This window comes from Cyprinodon tularosa, unplaced genomic scaffold (genome assembly GCF_016077235.1).
Source record: "Cyprinodon tularosa strain WSP-4 unplaced genomic scaffold, ASM1607723v1 ctg525, whole genome shotgun sequence".
NCBI classification, from domain to species: Eukaryota; Metazoa; Chordata; class Actinopteri; order Cyprinodontiformes; family Cyprinodontidae; genus Cyprinodon; species Cyprinodon tularosa.
The window spans coordinates 72,273-97,966 of record NW_024039258.1 but is presented as its reverse complement, the minus strand read 5'-3'; the positions used below and the strand labels follow the sequence as shown (position 1 = coordinate 97,966).

The window sequence follows — 25,694 nt, the reverse complement described above, 5'->3', positions numbered from 1 at the left end:
ACAGATGCACCTGGTAAACCGGATGTAATCAGCATTACTAGGAGCAGTGTGACCCTCCAATGGACTGAACCTCAATTTGACGGTGGACACAGGTTGACAGGATACATTGTAGAGAAACGGGATTTGCCTTCAAAGATCTGGGTAAAAGCCAACAATGTGAATGTTGTGGAACCTGCATTTACTGTTGCTGATCTCCAAGAGGGCTGCAAGTATGAGTTCAGGATCAGGGCTAAAAATGCTGCTGGTGCCCTCAGTCCACCATCTGAGCAGACAGATACCATTTTGTGTACAGACGAATATGGTAAGTTAAAAATGAATAACCACACCACACATAAAGAGCTATAGATAAGGTCATTGTAGGTTAAATGTTTCTCATTTCATCCAACAGCTGCACCAACCATTACTATTGATGCTCACGTAAAGGAAGGTCTGACTGTCAGGGCTGGTGATACGATTGTTGTCACTGCAACAAGCATTATAGGAAAACCTGCACCAACATCCTGCTGGTCAAAGGGAGGGAAATACTTCAAACCCTCTGACCTTGTTCAAATTGAAACCACTCAAACATCATCAACTTTGTCTGTAAAATATGCCAGCAGAAAGGATTCTGGAGAATATATCATCACAGCCACCAATCCATTTGGTGTAAAGGAGGAAACCGTCAAGGTCAAAGTTCTAGATGTCCCTAGTGCTCCTGGACCCATTGAATGCAGTGGTGTATCCTCTGAAAAGGTGACTCTTACCTGGACAGCCCCTGCTGAAGATGGAGGGTCATCTATCAAATATTACACCCTGGAGAAGAGGGAAACTAGTCGTTTGCTCTGGACAGTCCTCGAAGAGAAGGTCATTGACTGCCACTATGTGGCTAACAAACTCATCCAGGGTAATGAGTATTTCTTCAGAGTCTCTGCCGTAAACCAGTACGGTGCAAGTGAGCCATCTCACTCTGAAGCTGTCAAGATGGTCGACAGATTTGGTATGTATAGTTAGATTATCTAACCAAGCAGTATACCATTAACAAGCTGGACTGTCTGGTTATATGTATACTTTTGCGTGCATTTGGAAGTAACTAAGTTTTTATTGTAGGTCCCCCTGGTCCACCATCTAGACCAGAAGTAGAGAAAGTTGATGGACATTCAGTTACTTTGACCTGGAGAAGACCAGCTGAAGATGGAGGAAGTGACATTATTGGTTATAGTATTGAGAAGAAGGAAAAGAAAGCGATGCGTTGGGTTAGAGCATCCAAGAAGTCGATTGCAGAGCTCAGTTATGAAGTCACGGGTCTCACTGAGGGTGTTGAGTATGAGTTTCGTGTTCTGGCTGAGAACAAAGCTGGTTTTGGAGAGCCAAGTGAAGCATCTATGGCTATCAAAACAATAGTTGCAGCCTGTAAGTAAAGAAATCAAACAATTTTGTCTTTGGAGCACGCACAACTGCATAATTGTTGCTTTTAATATTATGTTAATCTATACAAAAATATGTATTTCTTGCTGAAATCTAACTGCTTATCATATTCCTTTTAGTTGTTCCAGGACCGCCAGTCAATCCAAGAGTTACCGACACAACTAAAACTACTGCTACGCTGAACTGGGGGAAACCTCTGGACAATGGTGGACTTGAAGTCACTGGATATGTAATTGAGCACAGAAAGGATGGAATAGAAGAATGGATTAAGGATACCCCGTCGTCTCCTCTCCGAATCACAGAGTTTGTTGTTCCGGGCTTGGAAACTGGTGCTAAGTACCATTTCAGAATTAGTGCTGTAAATGCCAAGGGATCAGGTGAACCCGCTGAAACGCAGGAATTGGTTGCAATTGTAGAACATGCTGCTGAACCTGATCTAGAATTGGATGTTGAGCTGAGAAGGACCCTTGTTGTCAGAGCTGGTTGTTCGATTCGTCTCTTTGTGCCTATCAAGGGTCGTCCTGCTCCTACAGTCAATTGGAGTAAAGAGGGTGGCCCTGTTCCACGTGCAGTCATTGATAGCACTGAATCTTTCTCAATGCTACTTATTCCAGAGAGTTCACGAATCGATGCTGGCAAATATGAGATTACCCTTGAAAACTCAGCTGGTAAGAAAAGTGCTGATATTCATGTTAGAGTTTTGGATTCACCTGGACCTCCTCTTAACCTCAAACCAGTAAAGATTGACAAAGACAGTATCACGCTTCAATGGGATATGCCTCTAATTGATGGAGGAGCCAAAATCACAAATTACATAATTGAGAAAAGGGAGTCAACACGCAAGGCGTTTGCTACTGCAATTACAAAGTGCCCAACAACATCAGTTAGAATTAGCGACTTGGGTGAGGGCTGCGAATACTACTTCAGAGTTTCTGCTGAGAATGAGTTTGGCATTGGGGAGGCAGTTGAAACCTCTGATCCAATTCGTGCATCCCAAGCGCCTACTCCTCCAGAAAGCATTATTTCTACTGACATCACAAAGAACTCAGTAAGCCTAGTATGGACCAAACCCAAACATGATGGTGGAAGCAGAATTTCTGGATATGTTCTAGAAGCCAAAAAGAAGGGAACAGACCAGTGGGCACATGTTTCAACAGTGAAAACCTTGGACTTCACTGTGAAGAATCTCAATGAAAATGAGGAGTATATTTTCCATGTCATGGCTGTTAATCAATCTGGCAGAAGTGCTCCTCGTGAGAGCAAACCCATTGTTATCAAAGATTCAACATCTCTACCTGAGTTTGACTTACGTGGTGTTTGTCAGAAAACTGTTATTGCAAAAGCAGGGGATGACATTAAGGTTGAAATCCCAGTCATGGGACGTCCAAGGCCAACAGTTTCTTGGCAGAAGAATGGAGCAGCCCTAAAACTCACACAGAGAATCAATGTAGAATCTACTCCAGCTACTGTTATCATCAGCATAAGTGACTGCAGTAGAGCTGATAGTGGTGTTTACACAATGACAGGGAAGAATATTGTTGGAACTACGACAGACAACATAATCATCAAAGTACACGATATACCTGGACCACCAAAAGGACCAGTAAAGATTGTGGAAATAGCTCGCACCTATTGTGTCTTTTCTTGGGAAGCTCCTGATAATGATGGGGGTATTCCAATTACCAACTATGTTGTTGAAATTAGAGACACCACCTCCCAGACATGGACTGAACTGTCATCCACTGTCATTCGTACAGTGTTCAAAGCCATAAGGTTAACCACTGGATCAGAGTACCAGTTTAGAATAAAAGCTAAAAACAGATATGGTGTTGGACCTCCCATCACATCAGAGGCTGTAGTGGCTGCCTATCCATTCAAAGTACCCGGACCACCAGGAACTCCTAGTGTAGTTGCATTCACCAAAGACTCAATAACAATTGGTTGGAATGAACCTGTCTCTGATGGTGGAAATGAAATAATTGGATATCATGTTGAAAGGAAGGAAAGGAGCAGCATAATATGGCATAAGATCAGCAATAGTCTTGTGAAAGGCAATGTTTTTAAGTCAACAGGACTTGAAGATGGAGTTGCTTATGAATTCCGTGTCTTGGCTGAAAACATGGCAGGAATTGGTAAACCCAGTAAAGCCTCTGAGGCAATACTGGCCTTGGACCCTGTGGATCCCCCAGGTCAGCCTGTTCCAATTTTTGTGAACAACAATGCCATCACTGTTCAGTGGACAAAGCCTGCCTATGATGGTGGCTTTAAGATTACTGGTTACACAGTGGAAAAGAGAGAATTGCCTGCTGGTCGTTGGATGAGAGCAAACTTTATCAACATTATTGAGACAGCATTCACAGTGAGTGGACTGACTCAGGACACCTCATATGAGTTCCGGGTAATAGCTAGAAACTCAGCAGGAGCAGTAAGCATACCATCTGAACCATCTGACTCAATTATTTGCAAAGATGACATAATAGAGCCACGCATTATGGTTGATGCCATCTTCAAGGACACTGTTCTTCTTAAGGCAGGAGAGTCCTTTAAGCTTGAAGCTGATATTGCTGGTCAGCCAATCCCATCTATGACTTGGACAAAGGATGGAAAGGAGGTTGAGAACACAATGAAGCGAGAGGTTAGGTTTACTGAACTAGCAACAGTTCTGACCAACAAGGACTCTGTTAGAGCAGATGGAGGTGAATTTGTTTTGACTGCCACTAATGTTGGTGGATTTGCAAAACATGTCTTCAATGTTAAAGTGCTTGATAGACCTGGACCACCAGTTGGACCCCTAAAAGTGTCTGATGTAACTGCAGACAACTGTGTACTAACCTGGGCCCCACCAACAGATGATGGTGGTGCAAAGATCGAAGGATATGTAGTTGAGAAACGTGAATCAAGTAGACTGGTTTGGACCAATGTTATTTCAGGGCTGCAGGTTACACAACACAAGGTAACCAAGCTTCTCAAAGGGAATGAATACATATTTAGAGTAATGGCTGTAAACAAATATGGCCTTGGGGAATCTCTGGAATCAGAACCCACTATTGCGGACAACCCATATGTGAAACCTGACCCTCCAGAAAATCCTGAAGTGACAGCTATTACTAAAGATTCAATGATTGTAATGTGGCAAGCACCTAAGAGTGATGGTGGAACTCCAATCACCAACTACAGTATTGAAAGGAAAGACAGAGCTGGCCTCAGATGGGTGAAATGTAATATGAGAAAAGTCAAAGACCTGCAGTTCAAGGCAACTGGGCTTACTCCAGGACATGAATATGAATTTAGAATATTTGCTGAGAATGCTGCTGGAGTGAGCATAGCAAGTGTGCCCACTCTATTTTACAGAGCTACTGATGGGCTGTACAAGCCAGGCCCTCCATGCAACCCCAGAATTTTGGATACTACCAAATCTTCAATTACTGTTGCCTGGAACAAACCCGTATATAATGGTGGCTCTGATATAACTGGTTACATTGTTGAGACATGCATCCCATCTGAAAAAGAGGAAGAGGAGGAATGGACCATAGCAACACCTAAGGAAGGTCTCCTCGCAACTTCATTTACCATTACTAATCTGAAAGAAAACCAGGAATATAAGATTAATATTTCTGCCATTAATAGTGAAGGAGTTGGAGAGGCAGCAACTGTTCCAGGAAATCCCAAAGCTGAGGACAGATTGCTACCTCCTGAAATAGATTTAGATGCTGAGCTCCGCAAAGTGGTCAGTCTGAGGGCTTGCTGCACACTTAGACTGTTTGTCCCAATAAGAGGCAGACCAGCACCTCAGGCTATGTGGTCTAAAGGTGAAGGTGAAGCTGTAGAGAGGGCAACAATTGACAGCACATCTTCATACACATCACTTGTAATTGAAAATGTCAATAGATTTGACAGTGGAAAATATAACCTCACCATTGAAAACTCATCTGGCTCCAAAACAGTTACAGTTCAAGTCAGGGTTCTTGATACACCAAGTGCCCCACAGAATCTAAAAATTACATCTGTCACAAAGGAAGCTGTCTCTTTAACATGGGACCCCCCAGTGAATGATGGAGGGGTCAAGATTAAGAATTATATAGTTGAAAAACGTGAGTCAACAAGAAAGGCATATGCCACAGTTAACTCCAACTGCCATACTACCTCCTTCACAGTTGACCAGCTGCTAGAGGGGTGCAATTATTACTTTAGAGTCCTGGCTGAAAATGAATATGGTATTGGGTTGCCAATTGAAATGACTGAATCAGTTAAAGTGTCAGAGAAGCCACAGCCACCTGGTAAAATCACACTGAAAGATGTCACCAAAAACAGTGTTACCCTATCTTGGGAAAAGCCAGAACATGATGGGGGTAGCAGAATTGGCTGTTATGTTGTTGAGATTCAGCCTAAAGGTGTGGATAAGTGGACACAGGCTATGATAGTTAAAGACACAGAAGCAACTATCAGTGGACTTAATGCTGGTGAAGAGTATATGTTCCGTGTAGCAGCGAAGAATGAGAAAGGAACCAGTGAACCTCGTCAAATAGGTGTCCCTGTGATAGTCAAAGATCTCATCATTGCACCAGTTGCTAAAATGCTGTTCAACACATTCAGTGTGCTGGCAGGAGAAGAATTGACAGTGGAGGTTCCATATGTGGCACGTCCAAAAGCAGCCGTTACTTGGATGAAAGATGGTCAGGGGCTGAAGAGAACTACCAGAGTCAACTTTGGGGCAACAGACACAATGCTGAACCTTAACATTAAAGAGGCCGCTAAAGATGATGTTGGCAGATACAGTATTACTCTTAGCAATACAGCAGGGGAGACAACAATAAATATTGGCATTGTGGTTCTGGACAAACCTGGCCAGCCAAGGGGGCCTGTCAAAGTGGAGGAGGTCACTTCTGATAGTATTACAATCTCCTGGAATCCACCAGAGTATGACGGTGGATGTACCATTAAAAACTACATTGTGGAAAAAAGAGACACATCCACAACCAATTGGGTGGTAGTATCTCAAAACATTGCAAGAACACAAATTAAGGCTGGCAGGTTGAAGACTGGCTCTGAGTATCAGTTTAGGATTGTTGCCGAAAACAGGTATGGAAAGAGCCCAGCTCTTTCCTCTGAAAGTATTGTTGCTCAGTATCCGTACAAGCTCCCAGGACCACCAGGAACACCAAAAATTGCAGCCTGCTCTAAGGACAGCATGGTTGTAATCTGGAATGAACCTGTAAATGATGGCGGAAGTAATATCTTAGGTTACCATCTTGAACGCAAAGAGAGAAACAGCATCTTATGGGTCAAACTTAACAAGTCTCTCATAACGGATCAAACTTTCAAGACCACAGGTCTGGAACCAGGAATGGAGTATGAATTCCGAGTTTATGCTGAAAACATTGTAGGAATAGGTAAAGCAAGCAAAGTATCTGAAGGACATATTGCAAGAGATCCTTGTGATCCTCCAGGCACTCCAGAAGCAACAAAGATCACTAAAGACTCCATAACCATTGTTTGGACAAAGCCTGAATATGACGGTGGTGCAAAGGTAACTGGTTACATTGTTGAAAAGAAGGAGCTTCCTGAGGGTCGTTGGTTAAAGGCAAATTTCACAAATGTCATTGAGACTGAATATGTTGCAACTGGACTTGTGCAGGATAAAGAATATGAGTTTCGGGTTATTGCCAGAAATGCGGCTGGTGTCTTTAGTCTTCCTTCATACAGCACTGGCCCTATTACCGCCAGGGATGAGATTGAACCACCACGGATCAGCATTGATCCTGAATACACACAGACGCTTGTGGTTAATGCTGGAGAAAACTTCAAAATTGATGCTGATGTTCATGGAAAGCCGTTGCCTTCTATTCACTGGCTGAGGGGAGAACAGGAACTCAGCAACACTATTCATAGAGAAATTAAGAACACACCGACTAAAGCTTTCATGTTTGTAAAGGAATCTAAACTTTCAGATGGAGGCCAATACACACTGTTGCTAAGAAATCCAGGAGGAGAGAAAGCTACTCAAATCAATGTTGTCATTCTTGATAAACCTGGGGAACCACAAGGGCCTCTTGTTGTTACAGGAGTAACCAAAGACCATTGTTCTCTTGCATGGAAACCACCAATTCAAGATGGTGGTAGCAAAATATCTCACTATATCGTTGAGAGAAGAGAGACAAGCCGGCTTGTTTGGACTGTTGTTGATCCAAAAGTACAAAATATTTGTCTCAAAGTAAATAAGCTTCTTGAAGGAGATGAATATATCTTCAGAGTTCATGCCGTTAATCAGTTTGGAGTGGGTGCACCACTTGAGTCTGCTCCTGTTATAATTAAAGATCCATATGTTCTACCTGGAACACCAAAAAATCTGGAAGTTTCAGATGTTAAAAAGGATTCAATGGTGCTCAGCTGGGAAGCTCCTTCTGAGGATGGTGGATGTCCAATTACTGGATACATAATTGAGAAGCATGACAAAGAAGGAGTGAGATGGACAAGATGCAACAGGCAAACAGTTACAGATCTGACTTTTAAAGTAACTGGACTCTTGGAAAGTCATATTTATGAATTCAGAGTTGCTGCTGAAAATTCAGTGGGCATTGGTGAGCCAAGCACCCCAACTGTTTTCTACAAAGCTCTTGATCCCATCTTCCGACCAGGCCCACCACAAAACCCCAAGGTCACTGACACAACAAAGTCATCAGTATTTCTGTCATGGGGGAAGCCTGTATGTGATGGAGGCTGTGAAATTCAGTCATACATTGTTGAGTGTAGCATTGCTACAGAGCCAGTGGTGCAACCTGATGCCCCAGATGAATCAGTCTCTGCCACCGATGTATCTGCTGAGGAATGGATAATTTGCACTCCCCCCAACAGGTGTAAAGACAACTAAATTTGAAGTAAAAAATTTGAAGGAAAACCAGGCATACAAATTTAGAGTGTGTGCCATAAACAAGGTAGGAGTGGGTGAACATGCAGATGTCTCTGGAGCTGTGGTTGCGCAGGATAGGACAGAGGAACCAGATCTTGACATTGACCCAGAACTTAGAAAGATTGTGACCATCAAAGCTGGTGCTTCCCTTAGACTATTTATCCCCATTAAAGGAAGACCCACTCCTACTATTAAGTGGGACAAAGATGAAGCACCCCTCAAAGAGACTGCTCAGGTTGAAATAACCAGCAGTTATACATCACTTGTTATTGATAAAATGAGCAGAAATGACAGTGGAAAATATACAGTTACTGCTCAGAACTCCAGTGGAACCAAGTCTGCATTTGTTGTTGTCCGTGTCCTAGATACACCCAGTGCCCCTGTTGATCTTAAAGTAGAGGAGATTACAAACCAGTCAGTAACACTGGCATGGAAGCCACCTCTTTTAGATGGTGGGTCCAAAATCAAGAATTACATTATTGAAAAGAGAGAAAGCACTCGTAAAACGTATGCAGCTGCTGTAACAAATTGTCATACTCTTTCCTGTAAGATTGAATCCCTCCAAGAAGGCTGTAGTTACTACTTCAGAGTCCTTGCTGAAAATACTTTTGGTGTTGGCCTACCAGCATCAACAGTAGACCCTCTTAAGGTTTCAGAAGTGCCCCAATCTCCAAGGAATTTGATTGTTACAGATCAGACAAAAACAAGCATCTCCTTGGCATGGGAGAGGCCAGAATATGATGGTGGGAGCAGAGTTCAAAAATACCTGCTTGAAGTAAAGTTGAAGGGCCAGGATAAATGGTCTGCTGTAAACACATTTAAGACAATGGAAACTACAGTGTCCAAACTGAACCCAGGAAATGAATATCTCTTTCAAGTTACTGCAATCAACGACAAAGGAAAGAGTGACCCAAGGGTTCTTGCTGGTCCAGTGATGACCAAGGATCTAGTCTTTGAGCCAGATATCCGTCCTGCATTCAGCAGTTACAGTGTTCATGTTGGTAAAGACATGAACATTGATATTCCCATCTTTGGACGCCCTAAACCAACAATTGTATGGACCAAGGATGGAGCCCCTTTGAAGTTTACCACCAGAGTCAATATTCACAATACATCCACACATACAACTTTAAGCATTAAGGAGGCAGCAAGTGATGATATTGGTATGTATACCATAACTGCCACTAACTCAGCAGGAAAGAAAGAAAGTGCAATCGAAATAATTGTACTTGACAAACCTGGTCCTCCATCTGGTCCAGTGAGATTTGATGAAATCACAACGCAAAGTGTAACAATTTCATGGGACCCACCGAAATACATTGGTGGATGCAAAATCTCAAACTACATTGTACAAAAAAGAGATACTAATGCAACAACATGGGAGAATGTGAGCAGTAACTGTGCTAGAACAACCATCAAAGTTTCTAGACTAAAGACTGGAGCTGAGTACCAGTTCAGGATTATTGCACAGAACCGCTATGGAAAGAGTCAAGGTCTAGATTCATCAGCAGTAGTGGCTCAATATCCTTACAGAGAACCAGGCCCACCAGGTACTCCCTTTATCACTTCTCTCTCCAGAGACCACCAAATTGTTGAGTGGCATGAGCCTATAACAGATGGAGGTAGTCCTGTTTTGGGTTACCATCTCGAAAGGAAGGAGAGAAATAGTATTCTCTGGGTCAAGATTAACAAGACACTTATTCATGGAACTACTTTCAAGAGTCATCCTTTGGACGAGGGTATCGAATATGAATATAGGGTTTATGCTGAAAATATTGTTGGTATCGGCAGAAGCAGTAAGATTTCAGAGGGCTGCTTTGCTCGTGACCCATGTGATCCCCCTGGCACACCAGAGGCCATCCATGTGACCAAAGATAGTATTGTTATTCAGTGGACTAAACCTGAATATGATGGAGGCAGTAATATCACCGGCTACCTTATAGAAAAACGAGATCTGCCAGAAGGCAGGTGGGTGAGGGCAAACTTTACAAATGTGATAGAGACCCAATTTACTGCTACTGGTCTTACTGAAAATGCACAGTATGACTTTAGAGTTTTTGCTAAAAATGCTGTTGGGACAGTCAGCAAGCCATCATACAACAGTGGACCTATCATAGCAAGTGACAATGTTGAGGCCCCTAAGTACTCAATCGATCCTGCCTTTACCAAAACTGTTATAATAAATGCTGGAGAGACATTCAAGTTGGATGCAGATGTCCATGGTAAGCCACTACCTTCAATCCAGTGGTTTAAGGATGATAAGCCTATTGAGAATACAATCAGGCTAGAGATCAAAAACACAGAAAACCATTCAATGATCATGGTCAAGGACTGTGTTAGAGTTGATGGTGGAACTTACACCCTTCTGCTGACCAATGGAGCTGGCAGTGAAACTGTTCCATTTAAGGTTTTGGTCCTGGATAAGCCTAGTCCATGTGAAGGACCTCTCCATGTCACTGGAGTAGCTGAGGACAGATGCACACTGGCATGGCGGGCACCATTACATGATGGAGGTAGTGCTGTTACACATTATATCATTGAGAGGAGAGAGACAAGTCGTCTAGCTTGGACTCTTGTTTCTAACACTTGTAACACCACATGCTACAAAGTTACCAAATTACTGGAGAGCAATGAGTATATCTTTCGGGTAATGGCAGTTAACCATCATGGAGTCAGTGAGGCACTTGAGTCTGATGCAGTTACTATGAGGAATCCATTCATTCCACCTGGTTCACCTCACATTGAAGATGTATCCAACATTGCCCATGATGGCATGACTATAACTTGGTCTGCTCCTGAAACTGATGGTGGCAGTGAGATTATCAGTTATATAATTGAAAAGAAGGACAGAGCTGGAATCAAGTGGACCAGATGTAACAGACAAAAAGTTACTGATCTATCATACAGAGTTACAGGCCTAACCACAGGCCATGAGTACGAATTCAGGGTATCTGCTGAAAATATTGTAGGAATAGGAGAACCAAGCCTTCCAAGTTCATATTACAAGGCATCTGACCCGAAGTACAAACCTGGTGCTCCAACATATCTTAATGTAATTGACTCCACAAAAACCTCCATTACAGTTTCTTGGGGAAAGCCTTTGACTGATGGAGGTAGTGCCATTCAAGGCTACATTGTTGAAGTATGCCAAGCTGAAAAGGAAGAATGGGCAATGGTTACCCCCCCTACTGGCCTACGTGTTAACAAGTATGAGATTCCCAAACTTACTGAGGGCCAGGAGTACAAAATTCAAGTTTGTGCATTGAACAAAATGGGAGTTGGTGAACCAGTTGTTCTTTCTGGAACAGCGAAACCAGAGGAAAGGACAGATCCACCACAAATCCATCTTGATTCTGAGCTGAGAAAAGGCGTCACAATAAAAGCTGGTGGATCTGTAAGAATTTATGTTCCTTTTAAGGGAAGGCCAATACCAGAAATTAAATGGACAAAGGATGATGGAGATCTTTCTGAGAAGGCTGTGGTTGAGAAAGCAGTGAATTTCACGCAACTCTCTATTGACTGTTGTGACAGACATGACTCAGGAAAATACACCTTAAGCTTAACCAATAGCAGTGGCTGTGTCTCTGAATTTGTTTCTGTAAAAGTGCTGGACACACCTGGGTCCCCACAGAACCTTGTTGTTAAAGATATCAGAAAGGATTCTGTTACTCTTGTATGGGACGCACCAGTGATTGATGGAGGTTCAAAAATCAAGAATTATGTCATTGATAAGCGTGAATCGACCAGGAAAGCATATGCAAATGTTTCAACAAAATGCACCAAGACAACATTTAAGGTTGAAAATTTAATTGAAGGAGCTATGTACTACTTCAGAGTCATGGCTGAGAATGAATATGGAATAGGTCAGGCTGTAGAAACAAAAACTGCTTCAAAGGCGTCTGAAGTACCACTCCCTGTTGGAAAAGTTTTCCTTACAGATGTCACCAAAAACAGTGCCACTCTGGCCTGGGAGAAACCTGAACATGATGGTGGCAGCAGGATTGGTGGCTACCTCATTGAGATGCAGCCTAAAGGCACAGATAAGTGGGGAGTTGCAGCAAACCCAAAGACTTGTGAGGGAACTGTTGTAGGCCTAACGGCAGGAACAGAATACTTGTTCAGGATCATTGCATACAATGAGAAAGGAAAGAGTGAGCCAAAGGCACTTGCTGCTCCAGTGATTGCAAATGACATGACCATAGAACCAAGCATCAAGATGCAATTTAATACTTACAGTGTGTTAGCTGGAAAAGATCTTAAACTGGAGTTCCCTGTACTCGGCAGGCCCAAACCAAAAGTCAGCTGGACAAAGGATGGCCAGGCTTTAAAAGTGACATCAAGAGTTAATGTTTTTAACACTCCATTAACAACCGGAATTCAGATTACGGAGGCCTGCAAAGATGACTTTGGCAAATATTCTCTTACTGCAACAAGCACTGTCAGCACCATCACAGAAGATATAACTATTATTATCCTGGACAAGCCTGGTCCACCAAAGGGTCCAGTCAAAGTGGTGGAAGTGAGCAACACTTTTGTCCATCTGTCATGGGAGCCCCCAGTTTACACTGGTGGTTGTCAAGTTAAGAACTATATTGTGGAAAAGAGAGATACCACCACCCAAACCTGGCAGACAGTTGTTACACAGCTAGCCAGAACAGCTTTCAAGGTAACAAAGTTAAAGACTGGTGCCGAATATCAGTTTAGAATCATAGCTGAAAACAGATATGGAAAGAGTGCGGCACTTGACTCCAAGGCTATTGTAGTACAGTATCCTTACAAACCCCCAGGGCCTCCTGGAACACCACGTGTTAAATCTGCAACTAAGGAAATGATGATCATTGAATGGAATGAGCCAGTCACTGATGGTGGAAGTGCAATTATTGGTTACCATCTAGAAAGTAAAGAGAGAAGTAGTATCCTCTGGAACAAGCTAAACAAGACTCGTATTACAGATACTCAGTTCAAGACCTGCAATCTTGAGGAGGGGATTGGTTATGAATTCAGAGTGTATGCTGAAAATATTGTTGGTATTGGCCGCTGCAGTAAGGTCTCAGAGTCCTTTGTTGCCCGTGATCCATGTGATCCTCCTGGTGCTCCAGAAGCTGTATCTATTAGTAAAAATCAAATAAAAATTCAGTGGACCAAACCTCAGTATGATGGTGGTAGTAAAGTTAATGGATACATTGTAGAGTTTAAAGATCTCTCTTCACCTGAGGATCGCTGGATAAGATCCAACTTTACTAACATAATTGAGACTGAGTATACAGTTACTGGTCTGACAGAGAATGCGCAGTATGAATTCAGAGTTATTGCAAGGAATGCTGCCGGAGTCTTCAGTGAACCATCAGACAGCTCTGGACCTATAACTGTAACTGATGAAATTGAAGCACCAAGGGCCTCAATGGACCCCAAATACAAGGATATAATTGTTGTTAATGCTGGGGAGACTTTGATTTTTGATGCAGACATTTATGGCTCTCCACAACCTGAGGTCGTCTGGCTTAAAGAGGGCAAAGAAATGGAGAAAGCTAGGCGCATTGAAGTTAAAACTACACAGAAACGTTCGGCTATGACCATAAAGGATGTTACTAAACTGGATAGTGGTCATTATGACCTTGTTCTCAAAAATCTTGGTGGTACAAAAACCTTCCCCATCACTGTTAAAGTCCTTGACAAACCAGGACCACCCTTTGGACCCATTAAAGTGACTGGAGTCATGGCTGACAGATGCATTCTGTCCTGGTCTGAACCAGCTCTGGATGGTGGAGCTAGTATCAGCCACTATGTTTTGGAGAAGAGAGAAACGAGCAGGTTGTCCTGGACCATAGCTGCACAAAATGTAAAAAGCCTGTACCATAAAGTCACAAATTTACTTCCAGGAAATGAGTACATTTTCAGAGTAAGGGCAGTCAACAAATTTGGTGCTGGTGATTATCTTCAGAGTGAACCTATTATTGCACGCAATCCATACAAACCACCAAGTGCTCCTGGAACCCCCGAAGCAAGTCAAATCACAAGGGACTCCATGGTTCTATCTTGGACAGCTCCAGAAAACAATGGTGGAGTTGACATTCAAGGCTATCACCTTGAAAAACGTGACAAAGATAGTGTGAGATGGACAAAATGCAACAGGCAAATTTTGAAAGACACACACTTCAAGGTCACTGGTCTTATGCCCGATCACTTTTATGAGTTCCGCGTTGCTGCTGAGAATGAGACTGGAATAGGGGACCTGAGCGAACTGTCCCTTTTCTATAGAGCATGTGATGCCACAACACCGCCTGGACCTCCACGCCACCCAAAAGTGACAGATTACACAAAGTCTTCTGTGTGTCTTTCCTGGGGAAAACCTGACTTTGACGGTGGAGCATACATCAAGGGATACATTGTTGAAATGAGAGAGTATACACCACAACCTGAATTAACTGAGGAAGCAGAAGTTGCACCAGCAATAGAGGCACCCGTTGAAAAAGAATGGACCATGTGTACGCCACCTACAGGTATACAAGTCACTAAAATCACCATCACAGATCTTAAGGAGGGTGGAGAATATCAGTTCCGTGTCTGTGCCATCAACTCAGAAGGAGTTGGGGAGGCAGCTAATGTTTATGGCACAGTTGTAACCTCTGACAGAGCAGATGCACCAGAGATGGAGTTGGATGCTGACCTAAGAAAGGTGGTGTCTGTCCGGGCTGGTGGAACACTACGTTTGTTTGTACCCATTAGAGGGAGACCTAACCCATCTGTGAAATGGGAGAAACTTGAGAGTACTCTAACAGACCGTGCTGCAATCGATACTACTTCTTCATACACCATGCTTGTAATTGACAATGTAAACCGCTTTGACAGTGGGAAATATTCGTTAACATTGGAGAACACCAGTGGCACAAAATCGGCTGTCATTTCAGTACGAGTGCTTGACACACCAAGTGCACCACAAAATTTTGCTGTTAAGGAGCTCAAGAAGGATTCAGTCACTCTGGCCTGGGATACACCAGTTAACGATGGCGGTGCAAAAATTACAAATTACATTGTGGAAAAGAGGGAGTCAGTGAGGAAGGCCTACACAACTGTGACTAGCAACTGCATTGCAAACTCATTCAAAATTGAAGACCTGCCTGAGGGCGGAAAATTCTACTTCAGAGTCTGTGCCGTCAATGCGTATGGTCAGGGGCAGACAGTTGAAACCAAAGAGATCAAAGTATCTGAAGTGCCTCAACCACCAAACAAGATCTCTCTTGTGGATGTAACAAAGACCAGTGTATCCCTTGCCTGGGAGAAACCTACTCATGATGGTGGAAGCAAAGTCATGTGCTACAATGTAGAATTCAAACCTAAGCATGGTGACAAATGGGGCACAGCATGCACAGTCAAAGTACCAGAAGCAACTATTCCAAATCTGAATCCCAATGAAGCATATCTGTTCAGAGTTGTTGCAATCAATGAGATGGGAAAAAGTGAGCCAAAGGATCTTGGACTGCCTGTGGTTGCAAAAGATATTGCAATAGAACCATCAGTACATTTATTGTTTACAACATATAGTGTCAAGGCTGGGGATGATCTCACACTTGAAGTTCCCATAAGAGGCAGGCCAAAGCCTGTTGTATCATGGAAGAAGGATACCCTTCCATTGAAGCAAACTTCATCAGTAACAATCATTAATACAGCAACCTCATCTAAAATCATTTTTAAAGGAGCTAACAAAGAACATGTTGGAAAATATGAAATCACCTTGGCCAACACTGCTGGAACTGTAACAGCTAGTATTGGAGTTGTTGTCCTAGACAAGCCAGGTCGACCTAAAGGTATTAAGGTTGATGCCGTTACTTCAGATAGTATTACACTATCCTGGTCCCCACCAGAATATGATGGTGGTTGCTCCATCAGCAACTATATTGTTGAGAAGAGAGATACAAACACACAAGAGTGGCAAATGGTAGCAAGTAATGTGGCTAGAACATCATTCAAAGCTGGTCGCCTAACGCAAGGGGCAGAGTATCAATTCCGCATCTATGCAGTTAACCGTTATGGAAAGAGCAGCTCTCTTGATTCTCCTGGAATTACTGCTCAATATAACTTCAAACAGCCTGGACCTCCTTCAACGCCTATTGTAAAACTGGCTACCAAGTCATACATGTTGGTGACCTGGAATGAGCCAGTCACTGATGGGGGAAGTCCTGTTCTAGGCTATCATTTGGAGAGGAAGGAACGTTCAAGCATTCTTTGGACAAAGATGAACAGAGGAATGATCAAAGACACAGAATACAAAGTCAATGGTATTGAAGAGGGAATGCTCTATGAATACCGTGTATATGCAGAAAATATTGCTGGTATTGGTAAATGCAGCAAGGCCTGTGAGGCTGTTGCAGCGAGAGATCCCTGTGATCCTCCAGGCACACCCGTGGTTACTGCTATTACAAGAACATCTGTATCTTTGTCTTGGGAAAAACCAGAGTATGATGGCGGCTCAAAGGTTTCCGGATACATTATTGAACGAAGGGACCTCCCTGAAGGTAGATGGACAAGGTGTAACTTCACCAATGTGCCAGAGACCCACTACAATGCTACCGGCCTCACAGAAAACAGCCAATATGATTTCCGTGTCATTGCTAAGAATGCAGCTGGACAGTTCAGTATGCCATCATACAACACAGGCCCTATTACTGTTAAAGATGACGTAGATCCACCACGCATCATGATGGATGTCAAGTTTAGAGAGACTGTGTTTGTGAAGGCGGGAGAAACTCTAAAGATCAATGCTGACCTTGCTGGACGTCCTGCCCCTGTCGTCTGCTGGACAAAAGATGGCAAAGAGATTGAGTTAAGAGCAAGGATTCAGATTGTTACCACAGATACAAGCACTTCTGTCGTTGTAAAGGACTGTATCAGGAGAGATTCTGGACAGTATTTGCTAACTCTACAGAACATTGGTGGAATAGTCACTATGCCAATAAACTGTGTGATAATTGATAAACCAGCTCCCCCTGCAGGCCCTCTTCAGATCACTGGTCTTACAGCTGAGGAGTGCACTTTGTCATGGGGTCCTTCTCAAGAAACTGGTGGTGCTAATATCACACATTATGTTGTTGAGAAGCGTGAGACCAGTCGTTTGGCATGGACATTAGTTAAGGGTGATGTCACAAAAACCTACTTTAAGGTCACAGGTCTACTTAAGGGCAATGAATATATCTTTAGAGTTCTAGCGGTTAACAAGCATGGAGTTGGCGAGGCTCTTGAAAGTGAGGCTATAAAAATAACTGATCCATACACAATTCCAGCTGCCCCAGTTGGTGTTGATGTGACCTACATAACAGGAGATTCAATGACCCTCACCTGGTGTAAGCCAGCCAGTGATGGAGGCAGTCCCATCATTGGATATGTAGTTGAGCGGCGTGAGAAGACTGGCATGCGATGGGTCCGTGTGAACAGAGCTCTAGTTGAGGAGGTTACCTTGGTGGTGACAAAACTTCGCAAGGGTTGTGAGTATGACTTCAGAGTCTATGCTGAAAATGCAGCTGGCCTGAGTCCTGCCAGTGATCCATCTGCAACCTTCAGAGCACTAGATCCTCTGGTTGTTCCCTCTCGTCCAACCAAACCAAAGATTATAGATTCAACCAAAGACACTGTCTCTATCCTTTGGAAACCACCAACAAATGATGGTGGTACAGCCATCTTAGGATATAGTGTGGAATACAGAGAATTTATTCCTAAACCAGAGCCAGAAGATGAGGAGGAAGATGAAGAGGAATATGAGGAGGAAGAGGCACCTGAATCGCCTGAAGAACTAGCCAGATGGGTTGAGGCAATTCCTCTTACCAAAAGCTTGGAATTCACAGTCACGGGACTAAAGACAGATGTAGAGTATGAATTCTGTGTAAAGGCAATTAATAAAATTGGAAGCAGTGTGCGAAGCCCTTATTCAGATCCAGCTGCAGCAGCAGATAGAACGTCAGAACCGTCTTTCGATGCTGATATTGAGATGCGTAAGGTTCTTGTAGTAAAACACGGAACATCTTTTACCCTTAATGTGCCATTCAAGGGGAAACCAGCACCATTGGTTGAATGGAGCAGAGAAGGTGTAGATCTAACAGCAAGAGGAATGATTGAATCAACAGAATCCAGCACATCACTGACTATTGAGAAGTCAACTAGGAATGACTCTGGAGAGTACTGTGTCACTATTGAATCACCACTGGGTAAAGCAACTTTGCCAATGGTGGTAAAAGTGCTCGACTCCCCTGGACCCCCAGTCAATGTTAAAGTTTCATCCGTAACCAGGGATTCTGCAACACTGATGTGGGAGGCTCCAGAAAACGATGGTGGTGATGCAGTAAAAGCCTACCATGTTGAGAAACGTGAGGCAAGTAAGAAGGCCTGGGTGACTGTAACCAGCAACTGTCATGCTTTGACCTACAAGGTGGAAGACTTGCAGGAGGGAGCTGTCTATTACTTCAGAGTTATAGCAGAAAATGAAAATGGAGTGGGTGTACCTCAAGAGGCCAAGGGAGGAACAAAGATTACAGGTATATATATATATAAATATAAATGGGTGTATATACATATATAGGATAGATTAATCAATCACAAACGTGTGACTTTGTCCATGCATAAGCTAATAAAAATTAAAACTGTGTGTTTCAGAGGTACCAAGTCCACCCATGAAACTTGGAGTTGCAAATGTTACCAAAGACAGTGTTACACTTGCCTGGACAAGACCAGAATATGATGGTGGAAGCAGAATCACTGGTTACCTGATCGATGCCGTGGAAAAGGGTCAGACCAAGTGGGTGAAGTGTGCAACTGTAAGGAACCTGACTCATACCATTAAGAATCTGAGGGAAGGAGCTGAGTACTTCTTCAGAGTTCGTGCTGAAAACCATGCTGGACTCAGTGAACCTAAGGAGATGATTGTTCCAGTTATCGTCAAGGAAATACAGGGTATTTTTAATTTTATTTTCTACAAGATTTTGTTATTCAATATAAAAATATAACTTAACTTTCAGATCTGCATGTAGCTTAAAGGTAAATGTATTATTGCCTACACTTTCAAAGTTGAGCAACTATGTGTGCTGTAAATTTTATTTGAAGTTGTATTTGATCATGTTTCATATTGTTGTCCTGATTTTCTTTAACAGAGGCTCCAGAGTTTGACTTGAAGAACTATCCCAAGAATACAGTTTATGTAAAAGCGGGATCTGACCTGACTTTTGAGATTCCTCTCACTGGCAAGCCCCTGCCAAAGGTGACAGTGTCCAAAAATAATGTTCTCATCAAAGGATCCAAGAGACTTCTGACTGAAGTAACTCCTGACAGCCTAATTGTATCTCTAAAAGAAAGCGTTTCAAGTGACGCAGGCAAATATGAAATCACAGCCTCAAATGCAGGAGGTACAACCAAGATCTCGCTTATTTTCATCGTTCTGGACAGACCTGGACCTCCAGTTGGTCCAGTTCAGATAGGAGAGGTCGGAGAGACCTCTGTTTGTCTAAAGTGGGATTCTCCAGAATATGATGGTGGCAGTCCTGTTACCAACTACATTGTTCTAAAGCGTGAAACAAGTACTCCTGCTTGGGTAGAGGTGTCAACTAGCATTGCTAGAAGTGCCATCAAGGTGACTAAGCTAACCAAGGGAGAAGAGTATCAGTTCAGAATCAAGGCTGAGAATCGCTATGGTGTGAGCAGCCACATAGACACTAAACCAGTCATGATCAAGCTGCCTTACGGTAAGTCATTTTAAAAAAAATGTTCTTTATCTGTGGTTTTATGACTGATTGCCCTTTCTTAACAACTGTTCCAAAATGCTGTTCTCTTTCAGTAATCCCGGGTCCTCCGTCCACCCCGTGGGTTAGCTTTGTTTCCAGAGAGAGTCTGACTGTGTGCTGGAATGAGCCAGTCAGTGATGGCGGAAGCCCTGTAATTGGGTATCACCTCCAGATGAAAGAGAGAAGCAGCATCCTATGGCAGAAGGTTAATAAAACCGCCATACCAATAAACCAGTGGCGGGTTACAAATATCTGTCCGGGTCTCATCTACGAATTCAAGGTAGCAGCTGAAAATGCTGCTGGTATTGGAAAGATGAGCAAGACATCTGAAGAAGTGCTTGCTATTGATGCCTGTGGTAAGTCTTTTATTTCACAATACTGCCCTAAACAGGCATAGTTTGATGTAAACCTATGTTAATCTTTGATATTTTTATTTCAAATCACTACCTTAAGATTGATTATATATACAATATGAAAAGCTCCTTTTAACAAATTATTTTATTTCACTTAACTTGGATGTTTTCCACATTGATCCTCTAGAGCCCCCAGCAAATGTTCGTGTCACAGAAGTCACGAAGAGCTCTGTCACCCTTGCTTGGCAACGCCCACCATATGATGGAGGAAGCAAGATTACTGGCTATAGTGTGGAGAGGAGGGAAGCCCCTAATGGCAGATGGGTGAAGGCCAACTTTACAAACATCATTGAGCTTGGCTTCACTGTATATGGACTTAATCAAGATGAATCTTATGAGTTCAGGGTATATGCCAAAAATGCTGTTGGGTCTGTCAGTAACCCATCTCTTATTGCTGGCCCAGTCACCTGTGTTGATGCATGTGGTAGGCTATGAATTTGTTTTTATCTTTTTCATGATGCTTTGCTTTGTTATTATTTGTTTGATATTCAAAATATATTTTTCTCACAGGTGCCCCAGCAATTGATCTTCCTCCTGAGTACCTTGACGTGGTCCAGTATAAAGCCGGAGTGTCAGTAAAACTAAGCGTAGGAATTATTGCGAAGCCTCTGCCAACTATTGAGTGGCTCAAGGATGGAAAGGAGCTGGTAACCTCTTCTAATGTGTCTGTTGAAAGTACAACAGACTCTTCTGCTGTTCTGATTAAGGATGCCACTCGCTTTGACACTGGCTCATATGAGATTAAGATAAAAAATTCTCTGGGATCTGCCTCTTCTACAATCAGGATTGAAATACTTGGTACTTCAAGCACTTAATTCTCTGTTATATGTCATATCCTATTTCATAAAATTAGAAATGAATACAAGGGTGTATATTTAATGTTCACATGCCTTTCATTTCTCTTTAAGACAAACCTGGACCCCCAGCTGGCCTGATTAATTTCAACTCAATAACAGCAGATCGGATAATCTTCAGCTGGGAGCCTGTTCCAGAGTCTGACCAGGGAGGTTCCAAAGTTACCCACTATGTTGTCGAGAGGCGGGAGACCAGCAGAGTGGTTTGGTCAACCGTTTCAGAGAGACATGAGAAAACACACATTGTAGTTTCAAAGCTGGTGCGTGGAAATGAATATGTCTTCCGAGTAATGGGAGTTAACAAGTTTGGAGTTGGAGAGCCACTTGAGTCTGACCCTGTCATTGCTAAGAATGCCTTTGGTAGGTTGTTTTTAAGTGTTTAATAATTTCCTTATTGTGTAACACTAAATACTCATTTTGATTTTGTTTGTTTTTTTATACTACTTATACCATTTTATTACGAAACACTGATATTTTTATAGTTTCCCCTAAAATAATATATATTTTTGCCTTTTTTTCCAAAGTAACTCCTGGTCAACCCCGGACTCCAGAAGTGAACACTACTACCAAGTCCACCATGTTAGTAGAATGGGACAAACCGGGAGTGGATGGTGGCAGCCCTGTGACTGGCTACTACTTAGAGAGACGTGATAAAAAGAGCTCACGCTGGATTAGAGTGTATAAAGATCCCATCACTGACACCAAACAGATGGTGTACCACCTGACAGAAGGAAATGAGTACCAGTATCGTGTATGTGCAATTAACAAAGCTGGTGAGGGGCCGTTTTCTGAGGTATCGGACTACTATAAGGCTGCTGACCCAGTTGGTACGTGATAAGATAAACTTTGAGATTTATATGCCAACCATTTTTTTACTCTACTTCTCTAACTCATCTTTTTTTATTCACAGATCCACCAGATGAGCCCTGCAAGCTAAAGGTTGTGGACTCCACAAAGACATCAATCACCCTGGGTTGGTCAAAACCAGAATGGGATGGAGGTAGTGAGGTTACCAGCTATATGCTGGAGAAGCTTGTTGAAGGCGAAGAAGACTGGGCAATGATTACTTCCAAGGGCGAGGTTAAGACTACAGAGTACACAGTTCATGATCTAAAACCAGATACAAACTACTTTTTCAGAGTTTCTGCTTTGAACTGTGCTGGCCGAGGAGAACCTTTAGAGATGACTGAGCCTGTGCAGGCCAAAGATATTTTGGGTAATATATAAATATATTTAAGATTGGCAAAAAATATATCTAACGTAGATTTATCTAAATCTTTTTAACCTTAAAATGTTTGTAACCTTTACAGAGGAAGCCCAGATTGACTCAGATGTTGCCATGAGAACTCACTACATTCTGAAGGCAGGAAAAGACGTTGAGCTGACTGTTCCACTGAAGGGCAGACCTGCTCCCATGGCTTCTTGGAGCAAAGGGGAAGAATGCATAGATCATAATCCCAAATATGAGTTCCACCACTCAGACACAACAACAGTGCTCATCATGCGTGAAGTGACCCGACTTGACACTGGAAAGTACACAGTCAAGATAGAGAATGGTGTTGGAGAACCTAAAATGCTGACTCTGTCTGTGAAGGTACAGGACACCCCAGCTCAGTGCAGGAACCTGGCCATCAAGGAAGTTACCCGTGGAAAGGTCACACTCTGTTGGGATCCTCCACTTCTTGATGGTGGAGCTGAGATAACAAATTACATTGTTGAGAAGAGGGACTCCTCTAAGAGATCTTACTCTGCAGTAACAAACAAATGCGTAGACACTACATACACTATTGAAGACCTGTCAGAAAAAACATCCTTCTCCTTCCGTGTCTTAGCAGAGAATGAGAATGGTATTGGTGATCCATGTGAAACACATGAGTCTGTCAAGGCTACAGAAACTCCAGGACCAGTCAAAGAAATATCTATGAAAGATTCATCTAAGACTTCTGTGACACTCCAGTGGCTTAAGCCTGATTACGATGGAGGCAGCATCATCTCTGACTACATCATTGAGAAGAAGCTGAAGGACGAGGAGTGGTCATTGGGAGGAGTCAGCAGACAGTGTGAATTTGAGGTCAAGAAACTCAAGGAGCACTCAGATGTGTACTTCAGAGTTGCAGCCAGAAATGAGAAAGGGCAGGGTGACTTTGTTGAGCATGGCCCTATTAAGGTCATTGACTACATTATCACTCCTGAGGCAGACCTTAGAGAGTACCCAGGTGGTAGACTTAACATCCGTCTTGGTCATAATGTACATATTGAGTTACCATACAAAGGCAAGCCAAGACCTGCTGTTCAGTGGTTAAAAGACAGCCTGCCTCTGAAAGAGAGTGACCAAATTCGCTTCAAGACAACTCAAAGCAAGGCAACTCTAATGATTAAGAATGTGAAGAAGGAGAATGGGGGTAAATACACTCTGAGTCTTGACAACAAGGTCAACAGGAAGTCCTTCCATATCTTTGTCAATACTCTTGGACCACCATCAAAGCCTGTAGGACCCATCCGCCTGGATGAAGTCAGAGCTGACAATATCATGATATCCTGGGATGAACCAAATGATGACGGTGGAGGAGAAATTACCTGCTACACAGTGGAGAAACGTGATGCCACCCAGTCCAACTGGAAGATGGCTTGCTCCCGTGTCGAAGACACACAATTCCGGGTCCCTAATTTGATCAAGGGCGTTCAATACCAGTTTAGAGTATGTGCTGAAAATCGATATGGTGTCAGTGAGCCTCTAATCTCACAAATGGTTATTGCCAAGCACCAGTTCAGGCCCCCAGGCCCACCAGGAAAACCAGTTGTTTACAATGTGACTAACGATGGCATGACGATCCAGTGGGAGAAACCTATATATGATGGTGGAACCCCCATCCAGGGATACCATGTGGAGAAAAAGGAAAAGAACAGCATCATGTGGCAAAAGGTGAACACAGTCCTGATCAAAGAATTGGACTACAGGATTCTGGAGCTCATTGAAGGTCTTGAGTACTCTTTTAGAGTTTACGCTCAGAATGATGCTGGCTTCAGCCGAATGAGTGATGAAAGCAAGCCAACAATGGCTGTGAGCTCTGTTGGTAAGTCCCAGTTAAGACGTTAACATTCTGAAACATCTGAGGTTTTGGGAAGTACTTGTTTACCATGTTACCTCTTTAAATTCCCTCTCTTTCAGACCCCCCTGGCCAGCCTGATTACACTGATGTGACCAGTGATTCAGTCACATTAAAATGGGATGCACCAAAACGTGATGGCGGTAGCAAGATTACAAGCTACAGCATCGAGAAGCGTCAAGGACATGGTCGCTGGTTCAAAGCCAATCTGACTGAAGTACATGACTGTCAGTACACTGTCCCTGGACTGACGACAAATGAACGTTACGAGTTTAGAGTCATCGCCAGAAATGCTATTGGTGTTGTCAGTCCCCCATCCAACTCCTCTGGCTTTATTGCTGTACGAAGTGAAAATGGTGAGTTTCAACAGAATTTGAATCTTATATTACAGTTTAAAGCTAATGGATATAAAATTTTTAAAAATCTGTTATTCAGGCACTGAAATACTTCCATTGATCCAATAGTCTGGATGTAACTTTCCTTTTTTTTACTGATGAACAATAAAACTAACATGAACTTTCTTAAAACAGCTGCTCCAAATATTGAGTTTGGCCCGGAGTACTTCGAGGGTTTGACAGTTAAGGCTGGAGATAACATTCGAGTAAAAGTGACCGTCACTGGACGCCCAGTTCCTAAAGTTGTCTGGTACAGAGATGATGTGGAGATTACCAAAAAGCTGATGGACATTATTAATGTTCCCGGATCCAGCACCCTGTTTGTCCGAGATGCTGACCGCTCACATCGTGGCCTCTATACTGTAGAAGCTACCAATGGATCTGGAACCAAAAAGGAGAGCATTATAATCCAAGTCCAGGGTAAGAACTGCTGACATTCTTTTTCCATTTCAATTGTATTGTTTTTGTATTTTTATTTTTGGATAGCTGTGACTTATTTATTTTAATGTGAATCTTTGTAATGCAGACACACCAGGGGAGCCGGTAGGACCGATCACATTCACAAATATTTCAGAGGGCAAGTGCACTCTGTCTTGGAACCCACCAGAGAATGATGGCTGCTCTGAGATTTCACATTACATCATTGAGAAACGGGAGACAGCCAAGATATCTTGGGCTTTGGTGTCTGATGAATGCAAGGAGTGTACATTTAATGCAACCAAACTCATCAAGTCCAATGAGTACCAGTTCAGAGTGTCTGCAGTTAACAAGTTTGGTGTTGGCAGGCCTTTGGAATCCAGTCCCATCATTGCACAGTTGCAATACAGTAAGTGCAAAAGTCATAAAAAAGAA

The 25,694-nt window shown here is 42.9% G+C and overlaps 1 protein-coding gene across 1 annotated transcript in view; it reads left to right on the top strand.

Moving 5' to 3' along the window:
* The window catches only part of LOC119795836 (titin-like), a 166,156-nt gene that overhangs the window by 120,508 nt on the left and 19,954 nt on the right, over positions 1–25,694 (top strand). Inside the window, 17 exon segments of the mRNA XM_038304063.1 lie at positions 5–301; positions 389–976; positions 1,087–1,389; positions 1,524–8,245; positions 8,247–18,834; positions 18,953–19,249; positions 19,447–20,034; positions 20,127–20,429; positions 20,614–20,910; positions 20,997–21,284; positions 21,395–21,700; positions 21,865–22,167; positions 22,251–22,556; positions 22,651–24,414; positions 24,510–24,803; positions 24,978–25,262; positions 25,369–25,668. Of these exon segments, the coding sequence (XP_038159991.1) occupies positions 5–301; positions 389–976; positions 1,087–1,389; positions 1,524–8,245; positions 8,247–18,834; positions 18,953–19,249; positions 19,447–20,034; positions 20,127–20,429; positions 20,614–20,910; positions 20,997–21,284; positions 21,395–21,700; positions 21,865–22,167; positions 22,251–22,556; positions 22,651–24,414; positions 24,510–24,803; positions 24,978–25,262; positions 25,369–25,668 (23,829 nt within the window).